At 45.8% G+C, this 26,611-nt stretch overlaps 1 protein-coding gene across 5 annotated transcripts in view; it reads right to left on the minus strand.

Annotated features, from left to right (window-relative positions):
- Window positions 1-26,611, minus strand: part of RTEL1 (regulator of telomere elongation helicase 1) — a 92,670-nt gene that overhangs the window by 50,248 nt on the left and 15,811 nt on the right. For all 5 annotated transcript variants that reach the window (XR_003761483.2, XR_003761482.2, XR_003761484.1 and 2 more), the window contains 10 exons: window positions 20,675-20,750; window positions 19,644-19,728; window positions 19,153-19,218; window positions 16,449-16,602; window positions 15,641-15,679; window positions 12,668-12,746; window positions 9,711-9,808; window positions 8,201-8,256; window positions 3,832-3,906; window positions 1,437-1,518 (listed from right to left, as the gene is read on the minus strand). Coding sequence is in view for 2 of the 5 variants with exons in the window: in XM_029070430.2 (XP_028926263.1) it covers window positions 1,437-1,518; window positions 3,832-3,906; window positions 8,201-8,256; window positions 9,711-9,808; window positions 12,668-12,746; window positions 15,641-15,679; window positions 16,449-16,602; window positions 19,153-19,218; window positions 19,644-19,728; window positions 20,675-20,750 (810 nt within the window). In the remaining 3 variants the exon portion in view is untranslated. The remainder of the gene's footprint in view (window positions 1-1,436; window positions 1,519-3,831; window positions 3,907-8,200; window positions 8,257-9,710; window positions 9,809-12,667; window positions 12,747-15,640; window positions 15,680-16,448; window positions 16,603-19,152; window positions 19,219-19,643; window positions 19,729-20,674; window positions 20,751-26,611) is intronic.

Consider the following 26,611-nt stretch of genomic DNA (forward strand, 5'->3'; position numbering starts at 1 on the left):
GAGAGCCGTGAATCTTAGAAAAATCTGAAGTATTTTCTTCTAAAAAGACAGAAGTTGTGGAAAAGGTGGCATTTTCTGGAATGCCCAAATCTCTCCACTTTGTGCTTTCAGAATCCCTTTTACTCTTTGCCCCTTCCTTTCTCACTCTGGCATAGAACATGTTCTCTTTGCATCAACCGTTTCTCAGAAAATCAAAGGGATTAAGTGATTTCCTAAAAAAAAATGCTCTTCTGTGGGAGTGGCAATTCCTAGGAAACTCAATCTGATAGAAGAAAGCATTTCAGGGGAAGACAAAACAATCTGCCATGTCAACACCCACTGGCCAATTATTTCCAAGGTGAGCACATTAGAAACTAAAAATAAAGCTTGCAGCAATCTCGTGATAGTTGAAACTGGACAGAACACCAACAATTAGGACTGCTGCCTGGAAGTTCATGACTTGGAAGACCAAGCATAAGGAGGAGCAATTTTTAATATTCTGCAGTTTCAAAGTCAGTGAGTGAATCACATGCAGTACATGAACACGTGATTTTTCCCTGGCCCATGTCAAAAAGCTATGCTTAAATACAGCTAACTGGTACACATGGGAGATGTCAATGAACCTGATCCACAGAAGTGCTTTTCTACCTTTGGAAGTGCTTTTTCCAACTACTCTTAGTACAAGTGTTTAGTACGGACCTACTACTGCCAGCGAGTAAACTTACTAAGCATTTAGTACTGCGCTCTCCAAAGAGTAAGCGTTCAATAAATATGATTGATTGATTGCTCATTCACCACCAGCTGCCCCTTCAACTCTAAGCTGTAAGAGGCCCTCAAGGACCTCCCCGCCCAATTTAAGAGTGGTGTTCGTCCCAGAGCAACAGCCAAAATCCAAGCCACCAATCATGTTACACCAAGGAAGATGGTGGCACATGACTGGTACCTCAGCCATGTCCTCTACCCTGGATCTCCTGGGGTCTGGCCACTTGGTGGGTACTATGGTGTAGTGGGGTTAAGGATAACACCTGTTCTCCTGGGCAGTAGTCCAGGAGACCACGGAGTCAGGATTGTATTTTTCACAGGGTGCAAAAACTTGATGATGACGGAAGGCATAGGCATAGAGTGGATCAGCCTGGCCTGGTACAAAGAACACGGGCGTGGAAGGCAGAGGACCTGGATTCTAATCCCGGCCATGCCTCTTGCCGGCTGTGTGACCTCCGGCAAGTCATTTAACTTCATCGTGCCTCAGTTTCCTCTTCTGCCAAACATGGATTAAATATCTGTTCTCCCTCCTACTTAGGTTGAGAGCCCCAAGTGGGACAGGGGCTGTGTCCAAACTGATTATCTCGTATCTATCCCAGTATTTAGTACCGTGTTTGACACATAATCCACATTTAACCAATACCACAATTATTATTCTTATCACGTAGCTATTAGACATCCCAGAAGCCCTGCACCTTGTTTTTTAGTTACAGGAGCACTCCAAGCATCAGTCCTCTGGGTCTTTTTCCGATTACTGGTATCCAGGTGGATGTGGACCTATTAAAATAAACACAAGATCATATGATTATACTGAGGGCTGCTCAGGTGATAGAGACAAGTTAAACAAGGAAGATTTTCTGAGTGATCACTTTGTGGGGTGCTATGCCTGGTGATTTCTAGACCTGCACAAGTCATAGAGAAGGACCCCTTCCAACCTTGAAAGCTGTATTCTGTCTGGGGTGCCATGCTAAAGATGATGGGTAACCAGGGCCAAACAAATGACAATGTCTTCACCTATTTTCATGAACTCACTGGTTTGGTTAAGCACGTACTATGTGCCAGGCACTGTACGAATCGCTGGGGTGGATACAAGCAAATTGGGTTGGACTCGGCCCCTGTCCCACATGGGGTTAACAGTCTTAATCCCCATTTTACAGATGAGGTAACTGAGGTCCAGAGAGGTGAAGTGACTTGCGCATGAAGTGACTTGCCCAAGGCCATACAGCGGACAAGCTACCAAAATGTGGTAGGTGAGTGAAGCTATTGCCAGCCATCTTATCTTTGAGACAGTGTCCTTATTTCCCCAAAATATGTTCTCCAAGAATACTTGTTTGCCCAGGTCTCTTGTATGAATAGCATATTGTCTCAAACCTACTCACTGTACCTTGATCTCGTCTATCTTGCCTCTGACCTCTCGCCCATGTCCCGCCTCTCACCTGGAACAAACTCCCTCCTCATTTCTGATAGATCATGACTCTACTCACCTTCAAAGCCTTACTAAAGGCACATCTCCAAGAGGTGTTCTCTGACTAAGCCGTCATTTCCTCTTCTCCCACTCCCTTCTGCATCACCCTTGACCTTGGATTTGCACCCTTTATTCACCCCTCCCTCAGCCCCACAGCACCTATGTACATATCTGTGACTTCATTTATATTACCCCTCTAGACTGTAAGCTCACTGTGGGCGGGGAACGTGTCTACCAACTCTGTTACACTGTACTCTCTCAAGAGCTTACTTCAGGGCTATGCACACAGTAAGCGCTCAATAAAAACGATTGACTGATTGTCGAAATGTGGTGAGTTCAGTCGCGGCCAGCCATTTTACCTCTGAGACAGTGTCCTAAACTCCCCCAAATAGTTTCTCCTAAAGTACTCGTTGCCCTGTTCTCTTGTATGAATACCATTTCACCTCTACAATACAGAGAGCTCCACTAGAAAAATTGAAGGTGATCCTAGATGCTAGAATTTGGACCCATGACTGAAGTATACGAAAATGCCGATCCGAAGCAACACAGGGGCCTACTAGCTGAGGCTCAGTAATAGAGGATGGGGGTCTTGGTACTGACTCTTCCTGGCTACCTTTTGGGCCTGGACCTGGACCTCGGGCAGCCCTGGGCCTCCTGCACCAGGCTTCACTTGACCCTTCCCTTCTCACAGAAGAAGCACGTCCCTGAAAACTGCACTTAGGCCTCAGCGAAAGACCTAGCAACTGAAGGACACCACCCAAAAGCAGAGGCCACTCTGTTCCCGTAAAATTACGGGCCAGTTCCCTGAGAATACATCTTTCTTGAAGAAACAGTACACTGGGAAGAAATCTGGGCACTGGAACTGGGCCCAAAGGTGGAGAGGCTTAGGGGAATAGTGGAATGCAAGTGGGCAACAGATCAGATTACACACGAGAAGCTGCAGGGAAATAAAGGGGAAGACTAAGGCTAATCAAGCCAGAGAATGTCTTGGATGGATTTCTACTGCTGCTGCTGAGAATTGTACCCTCTTTAGTCAGCTCTCAGATATTCATCTTCAACTTTCTCCGCATGAGTCACTATATTCACCCTTTGAGATCCAGTGCGGGCAGAATATATTGTTCCGATGGCTTGAACTGAAACATCTCATGAAGACTTTTATTCCCTGAGGGACGTCCTCAGCCCAAGTCTCTCCCTGAATAGCTCACTGATAGGGCAATCGATGGTATTTACTGAGCACTTACTAAGTGCAGAGTACTGTACTAAGTGCTTGGAATAATCCAATACAAGGGAATTAGAAGATCTGTTCCCTCCCCTTAACCAGCTTACAAAACTTAAAGATATGTACAAACCTGCTGTGGGGTTGGGGCAAACATCAAATGCCCAAAGGTCAAAGATCCAAGGGCATAGACGATGTAAAAGGGAGAGTGAGCAGGGGACAAGAGGGTATAATTGGTGAAGACCTCTTGGAGATGTGACCTTAACGTATTCATGAGGCCATGGGGCTCCCTTGCTCTCCCATCCACCTAAGCTCTTGACTGTCCCTGCTGCCGCGTTTCCAAGGAAACAATAGGGGCTTCTTGGATCCCAAGGGATTTCTGGAGAGCAAAGATTTCTAGGATCCTTACCTTGTAGTACTGTGATGCTTTCTGTCCCACCATAAAGCTGGCTGCATCTTCTGGAGGGTCGATACTGAAAACAATCTGCAAGACAGAGACACAAGCCGAGAGTTGTGAATGGGAAGACATTAGCAGCATGAACTCATCCATTTTTCTTCAACTTTTAAGCTGGTCCTTTTAAGAACAAGTGTTTGCTAGGAGGTAGAGAAGTAGCGGGGCCTAGTGGGTAGTGCACAGACCTGGGAGTTAGAGGACCTGGGTTCTAATCCAGGTTCCACCACTGGCCTGCTGTATGACCTGGGGCAAGTCACTTATCTATGTCTCAGTTTCCTCATCTACAAAATGGGGATTCAATACCTGTTCTCTCCCCTACTTAGATGGTGAATCCCATGTGGGACTGAGATGTCGTCCCACCTGATTAACTTCTACGTAAGTCACTTAACTTCTCTGTGCCTCAGTTACCTCAGCTGTAAAATGGGGATGAAGAGTGTGAGCCCCACGTGTGGCTTAGTGGATAGAGCATGGGCCTGGCAGTCAAAAGGACCTGGGTTCTGATCCCAGCTCGGCCACAAGACTGCTATGTGATCTTGGGCAAGTCACTTAACTTCCTGGGCCTCACAGTTCCCTCATCTGTTACATGGGGAATAAGTCTGTGAGCCCCATATGGGACAGGGACCATGTCCAATCTGATTAACTTGTATCTACCCCAGTGCTTAGAACAGTGTTTGGTACATAGTAAGTACTTAACAAGTACCATACTTATTAAGGGGAACATAGATTGTGTCCAAACTGATTAGCTTGAATCTACAATGCCTGGTACATAGTAAGAGCTTAACAAATACCATTAAATAATAAAATAAGATAAAATAAAATAAAGGCAAATTTACTACCTAACAGGAACTTTTCCAAGAGTTTAAGCAGTGTTCTGCAAAAAGTAAGTGCACCAATAAAATCACTGACTGACTGATTAGACTGCCTTGATCATTCCCCAGAGATATGGAATATAGAGTGGGAGTCTCCTAAAATTTCAAAGACCATAGCGTGGAGACTTTCTGCTGCTGCCCTCGGTCCTGCCCTGATCCCTCTAAGCCGTCATGGTCTTTGGAAAGGAATAACACCAATAACATCTGCAGACTATGCGCCTAGCAGGAAACTGGAAAATTTTTCCCAAAAACTTTAAGTAAATAAGCACGCTGCCTCAGGAGCACTTCAAGTCTAATGGACCAAATGCCCACATTTTTAGGCCAGGAGCCCATTAGCAACTTGCTACCACCTCCACTAAGGCAAGGAGCGGAAGTGCCGAGTCGGATGTTACTTTGGGTCTACTATGTCAGGCTATGAAAAAGAATGGGAGACATGGGAAATTCCTAGAGGGAAATTAGCTGTCTGTTTCACCATGGGGCATTAACGATGTAAAGGATGGGCAAGAAACCGGTTCCCCAAACCCGGGCAACTCAGGTAGGGGTGGAGTGGGGTGGGGAGGGAATCTTACACTTCAGGAGAACAGACTATCCCTCTGCTCCTGAGAAAGTTGAGGCCAAGCAGAGGCCATAGCCCTGGGCTTGAAGTGCAGTATAGCTGGGAGTGGCTGCCCAGTCCACAGCAGCCCATGGCAAACAGCAGGTGAGAAATCACGCTCCTGGAGCCAATTCAGACTGCCTACAAGTGAGCGCTGGCAGCTTAAGCACACTAAAATATTCATTCATTCATTCGATCGTATTTATTGGGAGCTTACTGTGTGCAGAGCACTGTACGAAGCACTTGGGAAAGTACAATGCAACAATGACATTCCCTTAAGTAACCCATATGACCCTGCAGCTTCAAGCATGTGCTCACAGAAAAAATAGGGGAGCGACTCCTCCCTCAATCAATGGTACTTATTGAGCGCTTACTGTGTGCTCATTACAACAGAGTCGGGAGACACATTCCCTGAACACAAGGAGCTTACAGTTTAGTCCCTCCAGATTTCCCATCTTCCTGATCCTGATCAGAAACAAACAGAAAAAGGAAAGGGAAGAAGAGTCAGAAGGAAATGACTGAGGAAAAAAAAAAAGACATATTTGAGGCCGGCAACAGGATTTTATCTGTTCTTAGGTGACTGAAGGGAACCTGGAGACCCCCCTTTCTTCTTTGTATCAACCAATCAATCGTATTTATTGAGAGCTTACTGTGTGCAGAGCACTGTACTAAGTGCTTGGGAGAATCCAATATAACAACAAATGGACACATTCACTGTGACAAAGAGTGGATGGGGGTGAAGAGGATATTTTGGCAGCAATCAAGCCACCTGGAGCTGGTGGGAGAAAGACCGTTCTGTTATAATCAATGGTATTTATTGAGCGCTTACTGTGTGCAGTGCATTGTACTAAGCAGTTGGGAGAGTACAGTGGGTGTTTTCCCCATGCATTTTGGAGAGAAATTCTCAGCCAAATTAGGACGTGTCTGCCTGAATCCAGCTCGTTATGGTACTGGAGAAACGGTTGATTCACAAGTTGGGGTTGGAAAAAGGGAGCATTCTAGATGGGAGTTTTCCTTAACACGATCCCTGCCTTCTAGGAGAAATAGAGTGTGCTTAAGCCACCAGAGATCAAAGCCCAAGGCCAGAGAGCTGGTACGTTTCACATCATCAAAGATCCCCAGAAATGAAAGAAGCACTACTGTCTTCTCCAAACTTTGCTAGTCTCTTTGTGTGATATTTAGCAGACCACTTCATCTGTCTGGGTTTTGATCGCTCCATCAATACACAATGCTCACAAGGAGGCCGAAGAACAGCCATCATTATAAACAACAGCCTCCGCACACAGGCACGGCTACGGAAACGTGGAATAACAGCCAATGACAGGGTGACGAGGGCAGGTCGCCACTGGCCCGACAGCTCGGTCTCATCTGATTTTAGAAGCTCTACAGCCCTGGGTTCGGCTAGCATTGGGACGGGAGTCCTCTGGAAACCTGGAGCCAGGAAGTTTGGCTGGATCCCTTCCCTCTCTGTGGTCCATGACCTCACTGTGATTCAGTTTGCTCAAGCTTAAACGTTTCCTGCACACAGATCATACAGGAATGCTATGAAGTCAAGGAAAATAATGAGTAATTCTGAGGAAAGCATAGCACAAGCATGCGCACATGCAGACACACACACACACACTCTCTCAAGGTGCTACACAACCAGCCTGTAGCACCAGACTGAACTTGGTATGTTCTTCTATCAATACCACTCACAGCTTTCCTGTTTTCCATCTTCGGTTCCGTCCATTAAACAAACAAAACAAAACAAAAATCTCAAAGCGAACCCGTGGTTCCAACCACTTGAAAAGAAGTAAGCAGCTAGTTCAGGGACGCACACGACGGCAGCTAGAAGTACCTCAGGGAAAGAAGAAGGTACGTCAAGAGATCGACTGCTTGTTGACCAATGGGAATATAACATCCGACTGCTTCCATCATCAGGGATTCTTGCAAACCTCAAATGACATGTTCCTTGACATTTTGGGGACTCTCTTAGTGGGAAGCTCTTGACAAATCAGAGCGTACCTCCGAAGTGCCCAGGCAGTCTCAAATATGTGGTTCATCGGATGGAAATCATTTACTACCCTACAACGCCCCGATTAGGCTGTGAACCCATCATTGGGCAGGGACTGTCTCTCTGTTGCCAAACTGTACATTCTAAGCGCTTAGTACAGTGCTCTGCACATAGTAAGCGCTCTGTAAATACTACTGAATGAACGAACGAGGCACCTGAGGGTTGATTCCTACGGGCACGGGGGTTGGCGATATCACATGGCTCCATCTAGTGGATACTACCGTGGCCTGTATTTCCATGGGTCCAAATTCAGAAAAGATGGGAGTGGGTCTACTGCAGGCCAAAGCTTTGAAGGGAGCAATTCCAGAAATGGCCAACTTCGATTTCTTCTTGCAATTCCGAGAATTGCCCAGACAACCGCAGAAAGATCCAGAAGTAGCTACCAAATCCGTTTGAGTCTGCAGCGATGCCACGGACGTTTCCGGAAATGCCCAATAAAATGATTCAATGCCACAGACGATTCTGGAAATGCCCAATAAAATGATTCAACCCGTGAACTTATCTCTCAGGGTTAGCTCTTCCAGACCCGTTCTGCCTCAGGCTTTACTTTCCATATTGCTTCGGACCAAGTTCACGGCCACTCCCAGACTTTCTAAACATTAAAACCACATCACATTCCACTCACTCTGTGAACTCAGGGCAACCCGTCCAGACTTTCCCTTTTTCAGACGGGGGTCTTCCTTCACTCCATCTCACTTCAATATATGTCCGAGGAAGAAGGACCCTTTACTCTCCCTTTTCCATCCCCAGCACACATACGGTCACGAGAGACAAGAGGGGAGTCGACGGCACCAAATGATTTACCTGGATGATATCCACAAGTTTCTGCAATCCAGCTGTGTTGGTGAAGATCCCCGCTCCTGTGGATAGCAACACAGGCTAAGAGAGCAAGTATGAACAGATTCAGGGGTGCAAATCAACGAGCTTAAGCAAATTTGCATTTCCCTTGCTACTCCTTTAGTCCGGGCTCAAGATTTGCCCAGAAAGTACAATATGGCTCACGGCCCTTTTGATAGGACTACAGCTTGCCTGGTATCCACTGGGTGGTCTTAAGGCTGCTAAACTCAGGGGAGATGGAAAGAAACTCAAGACTCACACAGTTGGTCTGAGATGATGTCCCATATCAATCAATCGGCGGTATTTATGAAGTGCTTACTGTGTGCAGAAAGTGTTCTGCACTAGCGTTTGGGCGAGTACCATACGACAGTGTTGGTAGACATATTCCCTGCCCACCTAGTGCTAATAGTCTAGTTGGGGAGACGGACATTAAGATCGATTTTGGATAAGTACGCCAGTCCCGTGGGACAACTCTCTGATGAAATGAAGAAGGGCTCGGCCGCTGTTCATACAGCCAACACACAAGGAGAATTTGATTCACAGAGGCAGAAAAAAGAAGGGAAAAGGCCAAATCAAAATGTGTGAAATATCCTGGGCTAGACACCTGGAGCCGATAAAGCCAATGAAGAGGAAGAGTATTCTAAGAGAATAATTCCATAATAAATTATTTGGCTTAATTCAATTTCTATTTGTTTATCTGTAAAATCAGGCTAATACATTGATTCATTCCCCCAGGAACTGTAGTAGGAAATGATGGTCAGCACATTGGAAATATAAAGTGGACTGAAATGTTGGTTCCTGGTCATTTTCAATGTCACAATCAGCATCTAGTTATGTAGCTTCAGTGAACTGAAGGACTCACTCCAAGTTATTCTCCAGAGCCTACTCCCACTTAGGGCTTTGAATAACCCAATAATGAAAGATCTAATGTTGCTCTGCAAGTAATAATGACATTAATAATTGTGGCATTTTTCAAGTGTTTACTACATGACAAGCACAGTGCAAGGCGTTGAGGATCAGACACTGTCTTTGTCCCACAAAGGGCTCAAAGTCTAAGAGGGAGGAGAACGGGCCCTTTATCTTCCTTTGACAGACGAAGGAACTGAGGCACAAAGAAGTTAAGTGACTTGCCCAAAGTCACATAGCAGGCAAGTGGAAAAGCCAAGATTAGAATCTGGGTCCCCTGACTCCTGGGCCTTACTGCTTTCACCCAGAACGATCGATCCACCAAGACAAAATGAATCTGTCACCACCGCTTAGTACAGTGCTTCACTCACCCCAGTGAACAAGCACCAAAAAACCCAAACAAAACAAGAAACTACAGCCTGACTGACCTTTCCTTCCTCCCTAAAATAAAGCACAGCAAGAGTCCCATTTGCTGCTGTGGGAGGAAGAAAAGGTTAAAACTTCAAGCCAGAATGCAATGACACGAGCGGCCCAGTGATGTGCATCTGCTGGATGGCCGAAGGCAACTTACGTCCCGCCAGGAACTGGATGATCTGTTCCAAAGACTCCAGGAGGGAGCACTTGGTCTGAAAGTTGATTTGGGCTTTGGCAAACAGGTCAAAGATGTAGCTGCCAAACAACGAGAGAAAAAAAAGAAGTTTGAGAGCAGGCAAAGGGATGAGAATAGGTAAAGATGCAACTGCTCAGATTGCCTGAGAAGTTACAGGTGGTTTTGGTTTCCTTCCTTGATGTACATCTCCCCTGTTGAAACTTTGATGATTAGATGAGAATCGGTGGGAATTCCATGGCATGAGCTTATCTTCATTTAAAATAATAATAATAATACATTTTAAAAAAACTGTGCTATTTGCCAAGCACTGAGTACTGAGCACTGGGGTGGATACAAGATCATCACGTTCCACGTGGGGCTCACCGCCTAAGTAGGAGGGAGAATGGGTATTGAATCCCCATTTTGCAACTGAGGGAGCTATGGCACCGAGGAGTGAAGTGACTTGCCCAAGCTCACACAGCAGATGAGTGGTGGAACCGGAGTGAAAACCCAGGTCTTCTGACTCCCAGGCTCATGCTCCTTTCCCAAAGTCAATCAATAATATCTGTTGAGCACTTCCTGTGTGCAGAGCACTATATTAAGTACTAGGGAGAATACAATATAACAGAGTTGATGGACATATTCCCTGCTTACAACGAGCTTATAGTCTATAACAAAGCAAACAAAATCTATGGTGATACTTTGGGAAGACAGCTGCTCTCTCCAGAGCCACCATCTACTACTCTCCAGATCTCCATCCAATAGCACCCAATTCTCCTTCAATTCAAATTTACTCCCGGATGGTACATGAGGCACTTTGGGGGCGGCTTTACTTCTTTCGGTCTAGTAAGGGGCCCCACCTAAAAGTGCTGCATATATTCTGCTCACCCTGTTGCAAATGTGGGACTGTGTCCAATCTGATTAATTTATATCTACCCCAGCGTTTAGTACAGTGCCTGGCAGAAAATAACAAATCCTATTTAAAAAACAAACAAAACAAAACAAACAACAGGAAAAAATAAAGAGCATGTCTAGGAGTTTGAAGAGAACCTAGCTCCAGGTCTGTCACCTACTTGCTGTGTGATATTGAGCAGATCACTTAATAATAATAATAATTACAGTATTCGTTAAGCACTTACTATGTGCCAGGCACTGTACTAACCACTGGGGTGGATACAAACAAATGGAGTTTGACAGAGTCCCTGTCCCACGTGGGGCTCACAATCTCAATCCCCATTTTACAGATGACGTAACTGAGGCCCAGAGACGTGAAATCACTTGTCCAAGGTCACACAGCACATAAGTGGCAGAGCTGGGATTAGAATCCACGACCTTCTGACTCCCAGACTCATGTTCTAACCCTACGCCAGGCTGCTTCACTTATTCCCTCTGGGCCAGTTTACTTTCCCGTGAAGTGGGGATGATCATTATCACCTCCTTCTAACAGTTAGGTGCTGAACTAACCAAATTTTAAAATGGTATTTGTTTAGTGTTTACTATGGGTCAAGCACTGTTCTGAGTGTTGAGGTAGATACAAGTTAATCAAGCTGAATACAAGTCCCTGTCCCATATGGGGCTCACAGTCTAAGTAGGAGGGAGAATAGGTATTGAATCCCCACTTGGCAACTGAGGAAACTGAGGCACAGAAGTTAATTGACTTGCCCAAGGCTCCACAAGTTGAGTGGAGATTAGAACCCAGGTCCTCTGACTCCCAAGCCTGTGCTTGATCCACTAGGTCATGCTGTTTCCCAAATGAAATAATTGACAGGAAAATTATTCCGAGTACGCAATCATATTCTAGACACTGTGTTATCATCGATCAGGAGAATCCACAAGGAGGGAGTAGGATCTTAAAAGCTGTAGATTTCTTATTCCGAAGACCGTAATTGACACAATGGACCATCTTGATGACCATTTGTACTTTCCAGACACCCCCAAACTTTAAACAGTTCACTTTCAGTTTGTTGAGAACAATGATCAGTTGCTCACCACCAAGTAGTGCAGGCAGGATTTCGACATCACTCTGACGACTCCTAACTTTGTGATTCTAAGGCCGCAAGAGAGCCCTACAGCCTGCTCTCCTGGGTCACTACTGACCATCAGGTTGGAAGGGCCTTTCTCCCTGAAGGAGAAGGTGACTGATTAGTGACTCTACCAACTGCACTGTGGTAGATGGGAAAAAGCACAAGAGAGATGCCCCAAACTGTCAGAAGAGCAAAGCAACTTGATGCACACTGTACAGAAGGCCAGAACTAGACAGGAAACTATGAGACTGTGACCCCTATGACAGGGACTGTATCCATCCTGATTTTCTTATATCCATCCCAGAGCTTAGTACACTGCCTGGCACTTAACAAATACCATAATTATTAAGTGTCCAGATATTGATCAATCATATTTATGGAGCGCTTACTGGGTGCAGAGTACTGTACTAAGCACCTGAGATTGATCTGGCAGAGACGAGGGTCTGCTGCCTTTTGCTGGAAATGCCGGGTGATTGGCAAAGGCAATTTACACTCTTTGGAAAAGAGACAAGAATCAAGTGACTCCACTGCGTAAGTCCTCCTTAGCATTGCTCAGAGAGACCCTACACCAACTCGTAGTTAGGCCCCCCACAGCACAAAGTCACAAGGAATGAGGAATATACGAGTTCCCAAGCAATCAATCGATCAGTCGCTGGTATTTACTGAGTGCTTAACTGTACGCAGAGCACTGTACTCAGTGCTTGGGGAGAATACACTAAAACAGAGTTGGCAGACACGTTCCCTGCCCGTGACGAGCTGGGGATGAGTCTACAGGAGGAGATAGACATTAATATAAATAATGTATAATATCGAATTTATAATTTCTAGCACTCAAGGGGACTTGGTTAAGGAGCTGACTGTGAAGGGGATGCGAGGGCCAGGCAGATATACCACCTACAAGACTTCAGCTCTTACCTTCCTGGCTTGGTAACTCCACTGCTATCTCCTGGAAGCTCAATGGCATCAATAGCACTTTCCAGCTGAAGGAGAATGCCTAAGGAGACCAAACAACAGATTAAGGGGAGCGAAGGGGGGGCGGCAGTCTTCAGGAAAGAGACAGATGAAAATGCCTACACCACCTTCAGATTTCCCCCAGATACTCATTGGGACCAAAGATGCCTCCCCAGTTCTCTACTCCACCACTGTGGGGCCAGGGACCCAGTCTAATTCTCACATATATTTTTTCCTCAGTGCTTTCCACCCAGTAACTAATAATAATAATGTTGGTATTTGTTAAGCGCTTACTATGGGCCGAGCCCTGTTCTAAGCGCTGGGGTAGACACAGGGGAATCAGGTTGTCCCACGTGGGGCTCACGGTCTTCATCCCCATTTTACAGATGAGGTCACTGAGGCACCGAGAAGTGAAGTGACTTGCCCAAAGTCACACAGCCGACAAGTGGCCGAGCCAGGATTCGAACCCATGACCTCTGACTCCAAGGCCCGTGCTCTTTCCACTGAGCCACGCTGCTTCTCAACCACTGTCAAGCCAACTTCAGAGTGTATACTATAACAGAGTTGGTAGACATGTATGGCACAGGGAATAGAGCACGGACCTGGTAGTCCAATCGTCATAGGTTCTAATCCTGGTTCTCCCACTTGTCCGCTGTGAACTCTGGGCAAGTCATTTCATATTTCTGGGCCTCAGTTACCTCCTCTGTAAAATGGGGATTGAGACTGTGAGCCCCAAGTGGGACAGGGTCTGTGTGCAACCCAATTTGCTTGTCTCGCCCAGCGCTTAGTATGGTGCTTGGCACATAGTGAGCACTTAACAAATACCGTAATTGTTATTATGTTCCCTGCTCACAGTGAGCTTACAGTCTTGGGGAAACAGACATTAATGTAAATAAATAAATTATGGATGTATACACAAGCACTATGGGGGTGAGGGAGAGGTGAATAAAGCATACAAATCCAAGTGTGATGAGAAGAGGAAATGAGGATTTAGACGGGGAAGCCTCTTGGAGGAGATGTGCTTTTAATAAGGTTTTGAAGGTGGGGAGAGTGATCATCTGTCAGATATGAAGAGGGAGGGCGTTCCAGGCCAGAAGCAGGATGTGAGTGAGAGGTTGGCAGTGAGATAGATGAGCTCGAGATACAGTGAGTACGCTGGCGAAAGAGGAGTGAAGTCTGCGGGCTGGGTTGTAGTACGAAAGCGGTAAGGTAAGAGGGAACAAGGTGAAGAGAGGAAGTGAGGGGAAAAGAAAAGATCAAAAACTAGAAGTCTTTTACTAATACCTAGCTACCCAACTTTTCATAAGGTGAAACTGCTGCTCTAGAAACCAGCTATTCCCTCCAAGAGAATAATTTATTTTCCCCTTCCCCTTCTTAATCTTAGATTGGGAGTCTCTACGACTCGAGGGACCAAGTCTAATTCTTATCTGAATATTTTCCTTCCTTGCACTTATGATAGTGTTTTGTTCCCAGTAGGTGCTTAATAAATACTATTACTACCACTTCTGATTGATAAACTTTCAAAAACCCAACAGGTTGAGTATTGATAGGTACACTTAACAATGTCAACAACAGAAGGTCAATTATCAACATACTCAATCACCCAAAATTGAATTGGGGTTAGCTTTAAGGCAAGTGTTGAGGTTAGGGTTAAATGACTGGCTTGGTCAAGACTTGAAGATTTTCCATTTAGTGATTGGGCGAGTCAATACTTAACCATTAGCTGTTGGATTGCCAAAGATTCATTATACTGCCAGGAAAATCTGCCAGAATGAAATGTTCAATTCCCAGAACAAGTGTGTCAGATGAGATTTCCTCATGAGAAACAGTGCTTTGTGTTTACCCTCTGATGTTCACTTTCATTCCTTTGCTTAAAAATTAATTTGGGAGTTAGGATCCATCCATTCCCTCTGAAGAATGGAGTCCAATGAACCCCACTGGTATATGAGGAGTTTAAGGCTTCATCCACTGCTTCTAATGATTACAGTGGTAAAACTGCTCATAACACTGCAACTCCAAGACTTCCAGAAGCAACCACTTGGGAGAGGCCCAATGAATGTTATCATATCTTTAAATCTGCTCCGGTCCCTATGACTCTCACCGAATACATCTGTCTTGTGTTTACCCGGAAGCCCTGAACTAGGTGAGGCTATGCTCCAATACGGAAAAGCCCAGGCCTGGAATTAATAGGGTTTGGTTTTGTTTTTTAAATGGTATTTAAGTGTTTACAATGTGCCATGCACTGTGCTAAGTGCTGGGATAGGTACAAGATAATCAGTTTGGACACAGTCCATGTCCCACATGGGGTTCACAATCTTCATCCTCATGTTACAGATGAGGTAACTAAGGCCCAGAGAAATGAAATGACTTACCCAAGGTCACACGCTGGATAGAAATCCAATGGACCAACCTGATTCTCAGGTGACAGGAGTGTGAAGCTAGCAAAACCACATCATCCCAGCCTATTACAATTACATCCAGATGCCCTCACTACCCTGGAATCCTTTGATTTTCAAAATGAACTGAAGGAGCATGGACTCAGCCTGGCTTAGTGGATAGAGCCTGGGCCTGGGAGTCAGAAGGACCTGGGTTCTAATTCCAACTCTGCCACTTGTCTGCTGTGAGACCTTGGGCAAGTCACTTAACTACTCTTTGCCTCAGTTACCTCATTTGCAAAATGAGGATGAAGATGGTGAGCCCCATGTGAGACATGGACGGTGTTCAAACTGATTATCTGGCACCTATCCCAGTGCGTGGAATATGCTAAGCGCTTAAGTACCATAAAAAAAGACTATTCAATAGCCAAAAAAGAACCCCAAACACTCTTGCCTCCCCGAACAACAGCAACAACAAAAACCTCAAAAAACACTGTATAAAAAACAAGTCTCCAACTAGCAGATCTCAGTAAAGACTCAAAATGGAATTAAAGACACTTACTCTTGATCTTGGCTATATCTTCCAGCTCCATGTTTAGTCCTGTACAAGACAAGAAAGCAGCCCAGGTTTGTTGACTCCATTGGGGAATTAGAGCCTCACACTAGATTCAGAGCACCTCATCCCTTTCAAATCATTCCCCAACGGAGAAAGGAGATGGGACAGAGCTGGCTTAAAAGACCAGAAAATCCATCTACCTCTTGCTGGGTCATGAAATTATGGTTCTAAGGTGAGATACTGCCACCGATTCAACCAACTGACAGACCAGAAGAAAACATGGCAAGGTTGGATTTTAGGAATCATTCAGTCACTATACTGAGCGATTGGGAGACCATAAGAGAGTCATTAGACATGCTCCCTGCCCTTGAGAATCTTATAATCTAAGTTAGCTTAAGTAGCCGAACTGCCCCAAAATATCTACCCAACCATATAATTCTGCACTACACTCTGGCATCAAATTCCCTTATAGGCTGAGAAGTCTCACTGGGTGGGATTTGGGGCCAGAGATTTGCCAGAACTAACCAAGACCTGAAGCAGTTCAGTTGGCTTCTGGACCAATTGACAGTCAATCTGTTAAGGAGTCACCCAGTGAATCTTTTCAGATAAGGAGGGGCCTGTGTCTTCTACTCCTATTGTACTGATTCCAAAGTGTTTAGTTCAGTGCTCAGCACATGCTCGAAACACAGTAATATTGATTAGCTGATGGGCTAGAACTTCAAAGTCTGCCTGGCTCTCGGGAACCTGCTGTATGGCATTCTCAAAATGTCTCCCGAAACAAACCTAGCTTCTTGCTTCTCCAATCACCACCCACCTGAATTGGCAAACTCCATGTTGAACTCTGCCTGGATTTCATTCTGCTGTAACACCTTGGCTTGCTCCTCCAGGACTTGGTTTATAACATCCAGGCCAGATGCCAAGTCATAAGGAGTCAGGTCGAATGAGGCTGACTCCTCACACATCTTCTCCTGAAAAACCAAGAAACCACAGTTTGTTACAAAAAAAGAAGGGGAAAAGGTCCAGAGGAGCATTTTGCCCTTCAGTTCGGCATGGTCGTTAGGGCCAGGATTGCAGACTGGAAGCTTGGTGGCCAAGAATGACTCTGCAGTTGACTCAGGTTACAGATGACAAAAGAGCCCACGTCCCTCATCAAAACAAATCGAACCAAGGTATGGAAGCATGTGGGCCCAGGTCACACAGCCGACAATCGGCAGAACGGGGAAAAGAACCAGGTCCTTCTGACTCCCAAGCCCATGCTCTAGCCACTAGGCCAGCTGCTTCTTATGTTTTGTTCTCTATAGCAGGCATCTTGTAATGCATGGTGCTGAAACCAGGTGAGAGGGTGTGGATGGCTCAGCCCAAACCATCAGCACTACTGCCAAAACAACTCATGCACTTGCTTGTTGGAAGTAGAACAGAGTATTTCTCCTCTTAGCCACTGGAGCAATGTTCACCCAGAGGACTCATGGCCAGAAAAGGTTCACTCCTGTATTTTCATGGACTTGGTGTGCAAGAGTTTCCTGCAAGAGATTCTCTCTCAAAGACACCCACGCTACTCTCATGGTTGAAGTTTCACTGTCAGTAGTGTTTTTCGAATCGAAAGACAAGTTTACTATCTCATGTATTCCCATGTGACATGGGCAAAAGGAAGGGATTATTCATAAGCAGCAGCATGGTATAATTGACAGAGTATGGGCCTGGGAGTCAGAGGGTCACGGGTTCGAATTCTAACTCTGCCACTTGATTCTGTGTGACCTTGGGCAAGTGACTTCACTTCTCTGTGCCTCAGTTACCTCATCTGTAAAATGGGGATTGAGACTGTGAGCCCCATGCGGGACAGGGACGGTGTCCAACCTGATTTAGTGTCCAACCTGATTTACTTGTATCTACCCCAGTGTTTAATACAGTGTCTGGAAAACAGTAAGCGCTTAACGAATACCATTATTATTATTATTATTCATCCCAATTCAGTCAGAAGACCTGAGGTACAGAGAAGGTCAGGGATGAGTCCAAAACGGGGTTCTCTGACCTTCATTCACTGGGTGCTTTACCAAGCAGTACTGCCCTCCTGGGCTATGTCTTCTTGGCTTTCAATCAACTATATACTGAACACTGTGTTAGTCACTCCTCAAAAATCGGAAAGACATTACCTGTCTTCAAGGAATTTATACTGGCAGGCCTTGCTCATTGCTCAAAAGACCTGGGGTCTGCTCTGTCCCTCCTCCACAGAATCCTGTCCAGGGACCCTGTCATTCGATAACAGCGAGCTCGTTTCAGGCCTCCTTGGATCCCTCCCACTGCATTACCAGTCCCAGAGGAATGGATTTTGTTGTCCTAGGAAGACTGACAAATATTAGCAAAAGCAGAATGTGAAGCTCAGCCCTGAATCTGTGCTTGGGGTCGAGTTGAGGCAGAGGATCCAACAGCTTAATCTAGAAAAATCATGGCTTTATGAGGGAGTTCTCAGAGCAAAATACAGACAGAGCCAGACTGAACTACCACTGCAGGGCTCTGGGATCTACAGAATAAAATCTGTATAGATTTTATGGAAAATCCTATTTCACCCCTTGCCTATCCAACTAGATGAGTCAATTCAGTCTTGCCAGGAATCCCACCTTAGAAATTAACCAATGGAAGAGATCTCACCCACACCTGGGCAACCAACTCAAAGATTGTGGTACTCTCTGATTCTGTCACTTGCAATTTCTGTGTACATCTATACTGTACCTGTGTCTATTCCCCAATTAGAGAGGAAGTTGGAGTAAGCAGTAGCACTACCTGAATTACAAAGACACTATGGTCTTTGTATGGTACTAACAAATATCATTATTATTATTATGGTGTGAGAGTGTGGATTAATGGAAAGAGCACAGGCCTGGTAGTCAGAGGACCTGGGTTCTAATCCCAGGCTCAGTCACTTGTCTGCTCTGTAACCACAGTCAGTTAACTTCTCTGTGACTCAATTTCCTTGACTGTCAAATGGGGATTAAATCCAACTCCCTCCTCCTTACCCTGTGAGCCCCACATGGTACGGGCATCGTGACCCACCTGATTATCTTGGATCTTATCCCAGGGCTTAGTACAGTGCTTACCACATAATAAGCACTTAAAATACCATTATTATTAATTTTTTCATTATTAGTATTATTACATTCCCTAAGTCAGAGACTGATTTGCTTTTCCTTTGTAATTCCTACAATGGCCAGTCCAGTGCTCTGTGTACTCAATGACTGTTCAACAAACACTGTTGAATGAATCAATCAGCTTTCCCCAGAAGGAAAAGGGGCCTCGGGAATCCTGAAAGTAACAGAGTCACAAAAGAAAGGTTTATTTTGAGGTCAGAGCCGAGGTCTGACTCATTTGGCCCAGTCCCTTGAAGCCCCAAGCTTCTTTGCTTTAGGTCTCTCAGACGAGAGGTGCTTAGGAATGTCCTCGATGCAGGTGCTGTGCACTAAGTGGATGGAAAAAAAAAATCCAACCAAGGGGGTAGAGGCGACGACAGCCCCAGGAGCACTTACCACATTGTGAGCTTCATCAAATATCACTACTGTCCCCTTCAGGTCGATGTTGTGAGCCCTGCGACTCTGACGGGAGAGGAAGGAGGGGGAGGGAATGAGAAAGGCTGGGAAAGCAAACAGACACTAAGCCACCCCACTCCCTCACAAAGCATTGCATCTCCCCAGTCTAGACCAAGAAGGGTTTGTCCTGTCCTTAAAAGTCTGACGGGACGGTGATTTCCACAGACTTGTTCACCCATTCCAATGTCTCGCCTCCCTCGCTTCCTTTCGCCCAACCTAAAATGTCTCCTGCTCCAGGGTCAGCTCGTTTCCTCTGGTTTTGTCCTTGGTGGAGGGAGTGACGCAGCATCCTGAGCTGCAGGCAGCATTTTAACAAGCCCCTCCCGCAATTCCTGGAGTACCCTGCCCCTTCAATCTGGTGTGCCAGGCCACTAGGATTCAATAAAGATCCAACTAAGAAAGCATTAAATTACAAAAAGCTGCAGCATTACCTTGGAGTCCAATAAATAGTTGTACGGCATAAAAATGATATCCGCTTGCTGCTTCAGTGACCGAGAGAAATAATAAGGGCAAACTCTGTGTTGGGGGTAGAGGGGTGGGAGGGAAAAAAAATACACCATAAGGCAGTAACACCATCCGTGGAAGAAACAGAGGCATTCACTTTCTCTTATTATTTTCCAGTCTCTCAACCGTTTCTGTCGGCCTCTTAATGGAGTTAATGGATAGACCGCAGCACATTAGGCCCGAAGGCAGAGCCAGTGGTTTCTGCACCAGCCCGACTCATTGGCCCTTCCAGAAGCGGAGATATCAGTAATAGTCTCCAACTGTACGGGGTGGGAGGAGAGGAACTAGGTAGGCAGCTCAGCAGTCAAACAGGCGATGCTCTCACAACCTCAAGCTACAGGTTTCCAGGCTGTAGGGTGTCGGCGGTGAGACCGAGAATAGAAGGGGGCCATCCCTGTCATGGAATCCACTGAGGTCCAAACCTGTCAGTGGACGGGTTATTTGGCTCCATAACCGCCATTCCCCACCATTGCCCCAGATGCCACTGGTAGGCATGGAGGGAGAAGGAGGACTCTTCCTAAAGGAAGTTTATAAAGTTCGTTAAAAAAAAATCTATTTTCTGTGCTTTGCTTCACAGAAAGAAGCGGCAATCCCTTCAAAGAGAACAATCCCAACCTGGCTGGGACCAAGGGACTGAACTGGCAAGAGCTCGTGGTGGGCAGGGATCGGGTCTGCCAACTCTTTTGTGCTGTACTCTCCCATGTGCTCAGTACAGTGTTCTGCACATAGAAAGCACTCAATAAATACCATTGATGATGAAGAGATGGAGTTTTGGGCAGGAATGGCAAGGACTAAACCAAGCCAAAAATGACCTGATTAAGCATGAGGAAAGGTAACCAATGCCTCCTACTTTTTAGCTTTTGCTACTGAGCCTTGGGAAGTCCCTTCCCACCCACACAAGTCTGTCCTCTTGCATGCCAGCCCTGCAAAGAGAGGAGGGAGCAGGAGAAACCCTTACTTGTGTTTACTGCCGCTTTTAACTAAATCTTCGATGTCCAGGATGGAGGTGATCAGTTCTTTTTCTGTGCTCTTTTCTGTTTTGAGGGGATGGGGAGAGGGAGAAAGAGAAGGAAACAATAAATAAGATGGGCACTTGCCTAGGGAATCATTACTTTCAGCCTTTTTTAAAATCAAATCAAATGTTCTCCATTCAGCTCGTAGCACGCTAAGGATCATTGTGGGCAGGGACCATGTCTACCAACTCTGTTACAATGTACTCGCCCACTCCCAAGTGCTCTGTGCACTGTAAGCACTCAGGAAATACTACTGATTGATCATTCGATAGCTTGGCTTTCATCTCCAAATCACTGTAGCCCAATACTGAGAAGAAATGATCCCGGTAATACTGGGCTTCTTTGTCCAGGGCCATCGCAGAATAGCATATGAGATAAAAACGATTCCACAGGAATAAGTTTTATGGTCCACCCTGAATCCAACAGGCACCCAAATTTCAGGGTCTCGCCTGTTCAGAACCTAAAGTTTTTGAATATTAACATCTCCCAAGTCGCAAGATTTCAAGTAGGTCCCTTTTAAATAAGTCCCAGAATGCGCTGCCCACCCAACAACAATGCAGAGTGACTGTAAAGTCCTTTTCTGAACCCTTCTCTCCTTTAGTGATGGCCGCTGCCGTGGCACTACGTGAGATACAATGTCACTATGGTGTGAGACTGTGCGGCCTACTGGAAAGAGCACAGGTCTGGGAGTCCCAGGACTTGGTTTCCAATCCCAGCAATGCCACCTGTGTGCTCTGTGATCTTGAGCAAAACACTTACCTTCTCAGGGCCTCATCTGTAAAATGGGGATTCAATACCTGCTCTCCCTGCCAATTAAACTGTAAACCCCTCTTAGGACAGGGACTGGCTCCACGCTGATTATCTTGTATGCACTCCGGTGCTTATTTTAGGGCTTGGCACACAGTAGGGCCTTAGTGTGCTCCACAATTATTATTATCGTTACGGTGTTCAGGATTATAGTCCTTGACTCTCTCACAACCCTGCCACCCCATCTGCTGCTGCTTCCAGCCCAAGATAAATCCAAATCATCTATCTCTAGTTTTTTGGAGTGCATCTCAAACCCCAGCCAGGACTGACCTGTCTGAAGTGGGCTGGTCCAAACGTGAATGTAGGGCTCCCAAACTGACTGTACCTACACCCCGACACCTTTCTTCATCCTCACTGCAAATCACAAGAGCATACCTACACCCCAATAAATTCCTTAATATTCATTGTAAACCATGCTCTGAATCTTCACCATAGATAGATGCCAACCCAAATCTTCAGAGGAATGAAAGCTCTCCCTTTCACAAAGTCTTTTTGGGGCCTCCCCTCCATCTTCAATCCTCACCCAGCTCGAGAGAGTCTAGAGAGGCAGGGCTCACAGAGTCAACGCTGCAGGCTGGTCTCCTCCAGTCAAAATGGTGTCCCTGTTTCCCAGAGTCAACTTTTCAAGAACCCTGCTATTTTCATTCTCCTATTTTCTTTTCTTGGTCCACATGCTGAAGGTTCCCAAAGTTTGTGAGCACTTTTTTAAAACTGTATTTTGTTAAGCGCTTACCATGTGCCAGGCAATGTACTAAGCACTGGGGTAGATGCAAGCTAATCAGGTTGGACACAGTCCATATCCCACATAGGGTTCAATTTTAATCCCTATTTCACAGACGACGGAACTGAGGCACACAGACGTTAAATGACTTGCACAAGGTTACACAGCAGGTAAAGGGTGAAGCTGGAATTACAGCCCAGGTCCTCTGATGCCCAGGCCTGTCCTCTTTCCATTATGCCACACTACTTCTCTAACATCTGTATAATCTTAATGTCTTTTCAGTCCACTTGATTCTTCCAGGCCTAATCAGAATACTTCCTGGGAAGGGTTGAGCAGAGAATGCCCTCAGGTAGAGAAGCCACCTCAGAAGCAGACTGAGGCATTAGGGGACTCTAGAGCTCAGGTGCTTAGCACCAATAAAGGAGAGCAACCTCCTCGAAGACTCTGGTTGAAAACAGAATTATCTTTCCTTCCTGTCACCGTCCTGCAGTATACCTTAGAGAAAACTACCTCCCACACGCCACCCCCACCTCCTGCCTCTCTGACAACAAAACAGCAGCTGCACTGAAGACTGTCATTCCCGCTGAATCTGCAAAGGACTCAAGTAAACCTCCAGAGACAGTTCTCACCCTTCATTAGCGGTTAGGTTTCAGACTAGAGGTAATTCATTTTCCTTTGCTTTGCCCTCTTCTACAATTAAAATAAATTGTAGCCTTTTCAAGCTTAAAAAAAAAGAAAGAGAGAGCGAGAGAGAGAGAGTGCACGTGTGCACAGGAGTTTTAGGGAATGATAAAGTCTGTGGAGGTAAACAGAACCAGAGGGACCAATAAAACAGAGATTCAGAGCACGTTGATCATCGACCCTCAAAGATGTGGTTGAAGCAGTGGGTCTAATGGATCAGGTTGTGAAGCAAGTGTTTTGCTATCCCCTACCAAACTGATCCATTAATCACTGGCCTTCCAATCTCCCAAACTTTGCTAGAGGACTCCCAAACCTTTCCCTGTTTTAGATCAGGTATTTGGCCATTTGGGCACCCTAACCAAACATCCAGATTTAAACATAACTGCCTCAAAATAAAACATTAGGCCAATGCCTCTTCTATTATTCTGCCTATACTAATGACACAATCTTACTGCTCATTAGTAGCTTGCTGGAGCCTAGAAATCCCCTAGGAGCTCTTAGGAGAGGGAGACTGGAAGAGAAAAGAAAGAACGAAGACCGAAGGCAGGAAAGAGAGAAAGACAGAGGCAGAGAATCATTTCAACACATCCATAACCCAGACAACTAAATGAGTGAGAGAGAGAGACAGAATCATTTCAGTACAACTATAACTGCCACAGCTAGATGTCACCCCAGATATCAGAGCCAATTTAGGAGGAAACAACAGAGAAGAGAGAGTGACAGATTAATCCTAATGAGTAAACTTTATGGATGATGGTCCATCAGAAGAGATGATGCCCACTAGAAATGGGCAGGGGAACAATACATGATGGAAGCTGTAAGCTCATCTCTAGACTTGGTGTGGGCAGGGAACAGGCCTACCAACTCTGTTGTACTGTACTTTCCCAAAGGCTCAGTAGTGCTCTGCACACAGTAGATGCTCAATAAATACCACTGATGGACCAAGATGCCTTTTAGAAAGCCCAACATACAGGAAGACTACAGATGGAATCTTCTGTTTGGAAGCAACTCCATTTACCCTGGCAGAAAAGAGGTGGAGTGAGCCCGTTGGCCTTTCTCATCCCTGCCAACTGCCACTACTGCCAACTGGTTTCAATTTAGTACCAGGACTAGGTGGAGTGAAGATGACTCCAGTGAATATGGCTTGTAGTGTGTCCCCTAGTCCTTCTGGGCATATGGGCAGGTCTCTCTTCATCAATGTTCACGTACTTGGTAGCACCTTCATAAGAAAAGAAAGGAGAAGGAGCCAAATAGATTCAAGGCCAGAATCACAATAAAACCCTCTAGAAAGCTCAAGGGTTTGGCTAAAACAACCCAGAAGTCAGAGTCTATTCAGCATTAAAGTAGCCCACGGTACTATTTAGCTCACTGAAAAGAAAAATGGAAATGTCTGAAATGACATGGAAGGTAATAGTCACAGGAAAGAGAGGGGGCTGAGAAAAACCCAAAGAGAACAGAGTAGCAGCTGCAGAGAGCTGGGTTGGGGTTTATCCCAGTCTTCCTTAAGGATTTTTATGAAAGAACCCAGAGACACAAGCTCCATTCAACCTTGAAACAGACAACAATTTGTGCTGCGTCACAGTGGTAACTCTCTAAGCAGTTTCTGTCTCATGAGTGAGAAGCAAAGAGCAAGGTGGGAGACGAAATTCAGCTCTGTGACGCCTTCTCTGGCTTGCTTCCCCCCCCTCCCCATCCTTTAACCACCTCTAGCTGTGCTGATGGGAACTCAGCCCCAGACAGTATGGAGAGCTTATTTGTCTGGACTGTTCCCTTTAACAAACCAGAGCGCTGAAAGCCCAGGAGAGTTCTGTTGCTTATAGTCTTTCCTCAGTGGCCCTGAGTCCTTACTATAACTCCCTGGAAGCCCTGCCATTTTAACCCTGCTGCTGACCTTTTTTTTTTAAATGGTATTTGTTAATGTGCCACTATGTGCCAAGCACTGTACTAAGCCTTGAGTAGATACAAGCTAATGAGGTTGGACACAAGTCTATGCCTCACACAGGGCTCACAGTTCTAATCCCCATTTTAAGATGAGGTAACTGAGGCCCAGAGAACTGAAGTGACTTAGCCAAGGTCACACAGCAGACACATGGCAGAGTCAGGATTAGAACGCAGGTCCTTCTGATTTTCAGATCCGTGCTCTATCCACTAGGCCATCCCGCTTTGCGTTCTACCCCCAATCTACCTTCTCCAAGGCTCTGCCCTTTTCCAGATAGTTCCCCCACCCCCTGCCCCGATTTTTCTTCTAGCTAATCTGTACTCATTTCTCCACAACTGAGGCATATTATCTATTCTCAACATGAGCTGCACCTCCTGGCTCCACTGCTCCCTCCTCCTTCCCCCACTCCCCTTCTCTCCATTTCTGATTTGCAGCCAGCACTGCTGATGCAGCAGCCAGACGGCTTCCCAGAGATCTGAGAGGCTGGCTTCCCTACCCAGTATCTGGGAGCAGAAGCAGTGAGGAGAATGAAGCTGGCACAGCAAGGACTTCGAGATTTATGACTGGAAAAGACTGCTTTTTCTCCCTAGCAACAAGCTTGGTGCCTGAGGAGCCAGAACGACTGGCTTATGGCTCATTCTGAGGCTGGAGAGGACCCCAGATCAGGAGAGGAAGCAAAAATCCGGTTTTTAAACTCTCCCACTCTGGGAGGAGGAGGGCTTCAGGGCTGCTGAGGGTGTGTGTGAGTGGGGACGGGGCCCTAGGCTTCCTCACTGATGACCCACAAAAATGGGAGGCAGTGTAGACTAGGCTAGGGTTGAAAATTGGACTTGGGAGCCAAGAAACCTTGATCAAAGCTCCACTCTAGACTACTCTAGATGATCTGGGGCTAAAAGGAGAAAGATCATGATCTCTTTGTGTCTCAATTTTCTCATCTAATAATAATAATTGTGGTTTTTATTAAGTGCTGATTATGTGCCAAGCATTGTACTAAGCACTGAGGTAGATATAAGATAATCAGGTCCTACATGGGGCTCACAATCTAAGTAGGAGGGAGGACAAGTACTGAATTCCTGTTTTGGAGATGAGGGAACTGAGGCACAGAGAAGTTAAGTGGTTTAGCCCAGGATCACTCAGCAGGCAAGTGGCGGAGCTGTAATTAACACCCGGGTCCTCTGACTTCTAGCCCCATGCTCTTTGCACTAGGCCATGCTGCTTCTGCTTCACCTATAAACAAGGAATCCATCTTCCTTGCAAGACAATTATGAGGTAAGTTAGGAAATATCTGCAAGGCACCGTGAGTGAGCTCCTTCAGGTGAAATTTGATCACCACCATTTCTGACAGGCAATTCTTGTTCTTTTTTTTTATTATTATTATTTAACTAGGGGCCAGGCACTGTACTAAAACACTGGTGTAGATAACAGACATCCAGGTTAGATAAAGTTCCTGCCCCACATAGGGCTCACAGTCTTAATCCCCACTTTGCAGATGAGGTCACTGAGTCACAGAGAAGTGACGTGACTTGCCTAAGGTCACACAGCAGACAAGTAAAAGACTGGGATTAGAAACCAGGGCCTCTGACTCCCAGGTCCCTACTCTTTACACCAGACCACGCTGCTTCTCTTGGTCCAAAATGATGTTACCCCTTTTCATCCAGGATATCAAGCCCTTTACAAAACCTAGACCAGTACCAGCTTTCCCCCAACAGGGGCATCTATGATGGAGATACTGAC

This window comes from Ornithorhynchus anatinus, chromosome 8 (genome assembly GCF_004115215.2).
Source record: "Ornithorhynchus anatinus isolate Pmale09 chromosome 8, mOrnAna1.pri.v4, whole genome shotgun sequence".
NCBI classification, from domain to species: domain Eukaryota; kingdom Metazoa; phylum Chordata; class Mammalia; order Monotremata; family Ornithorhynchidae; genus Ornithorhynchus; species Ornithorhynchus anatinus.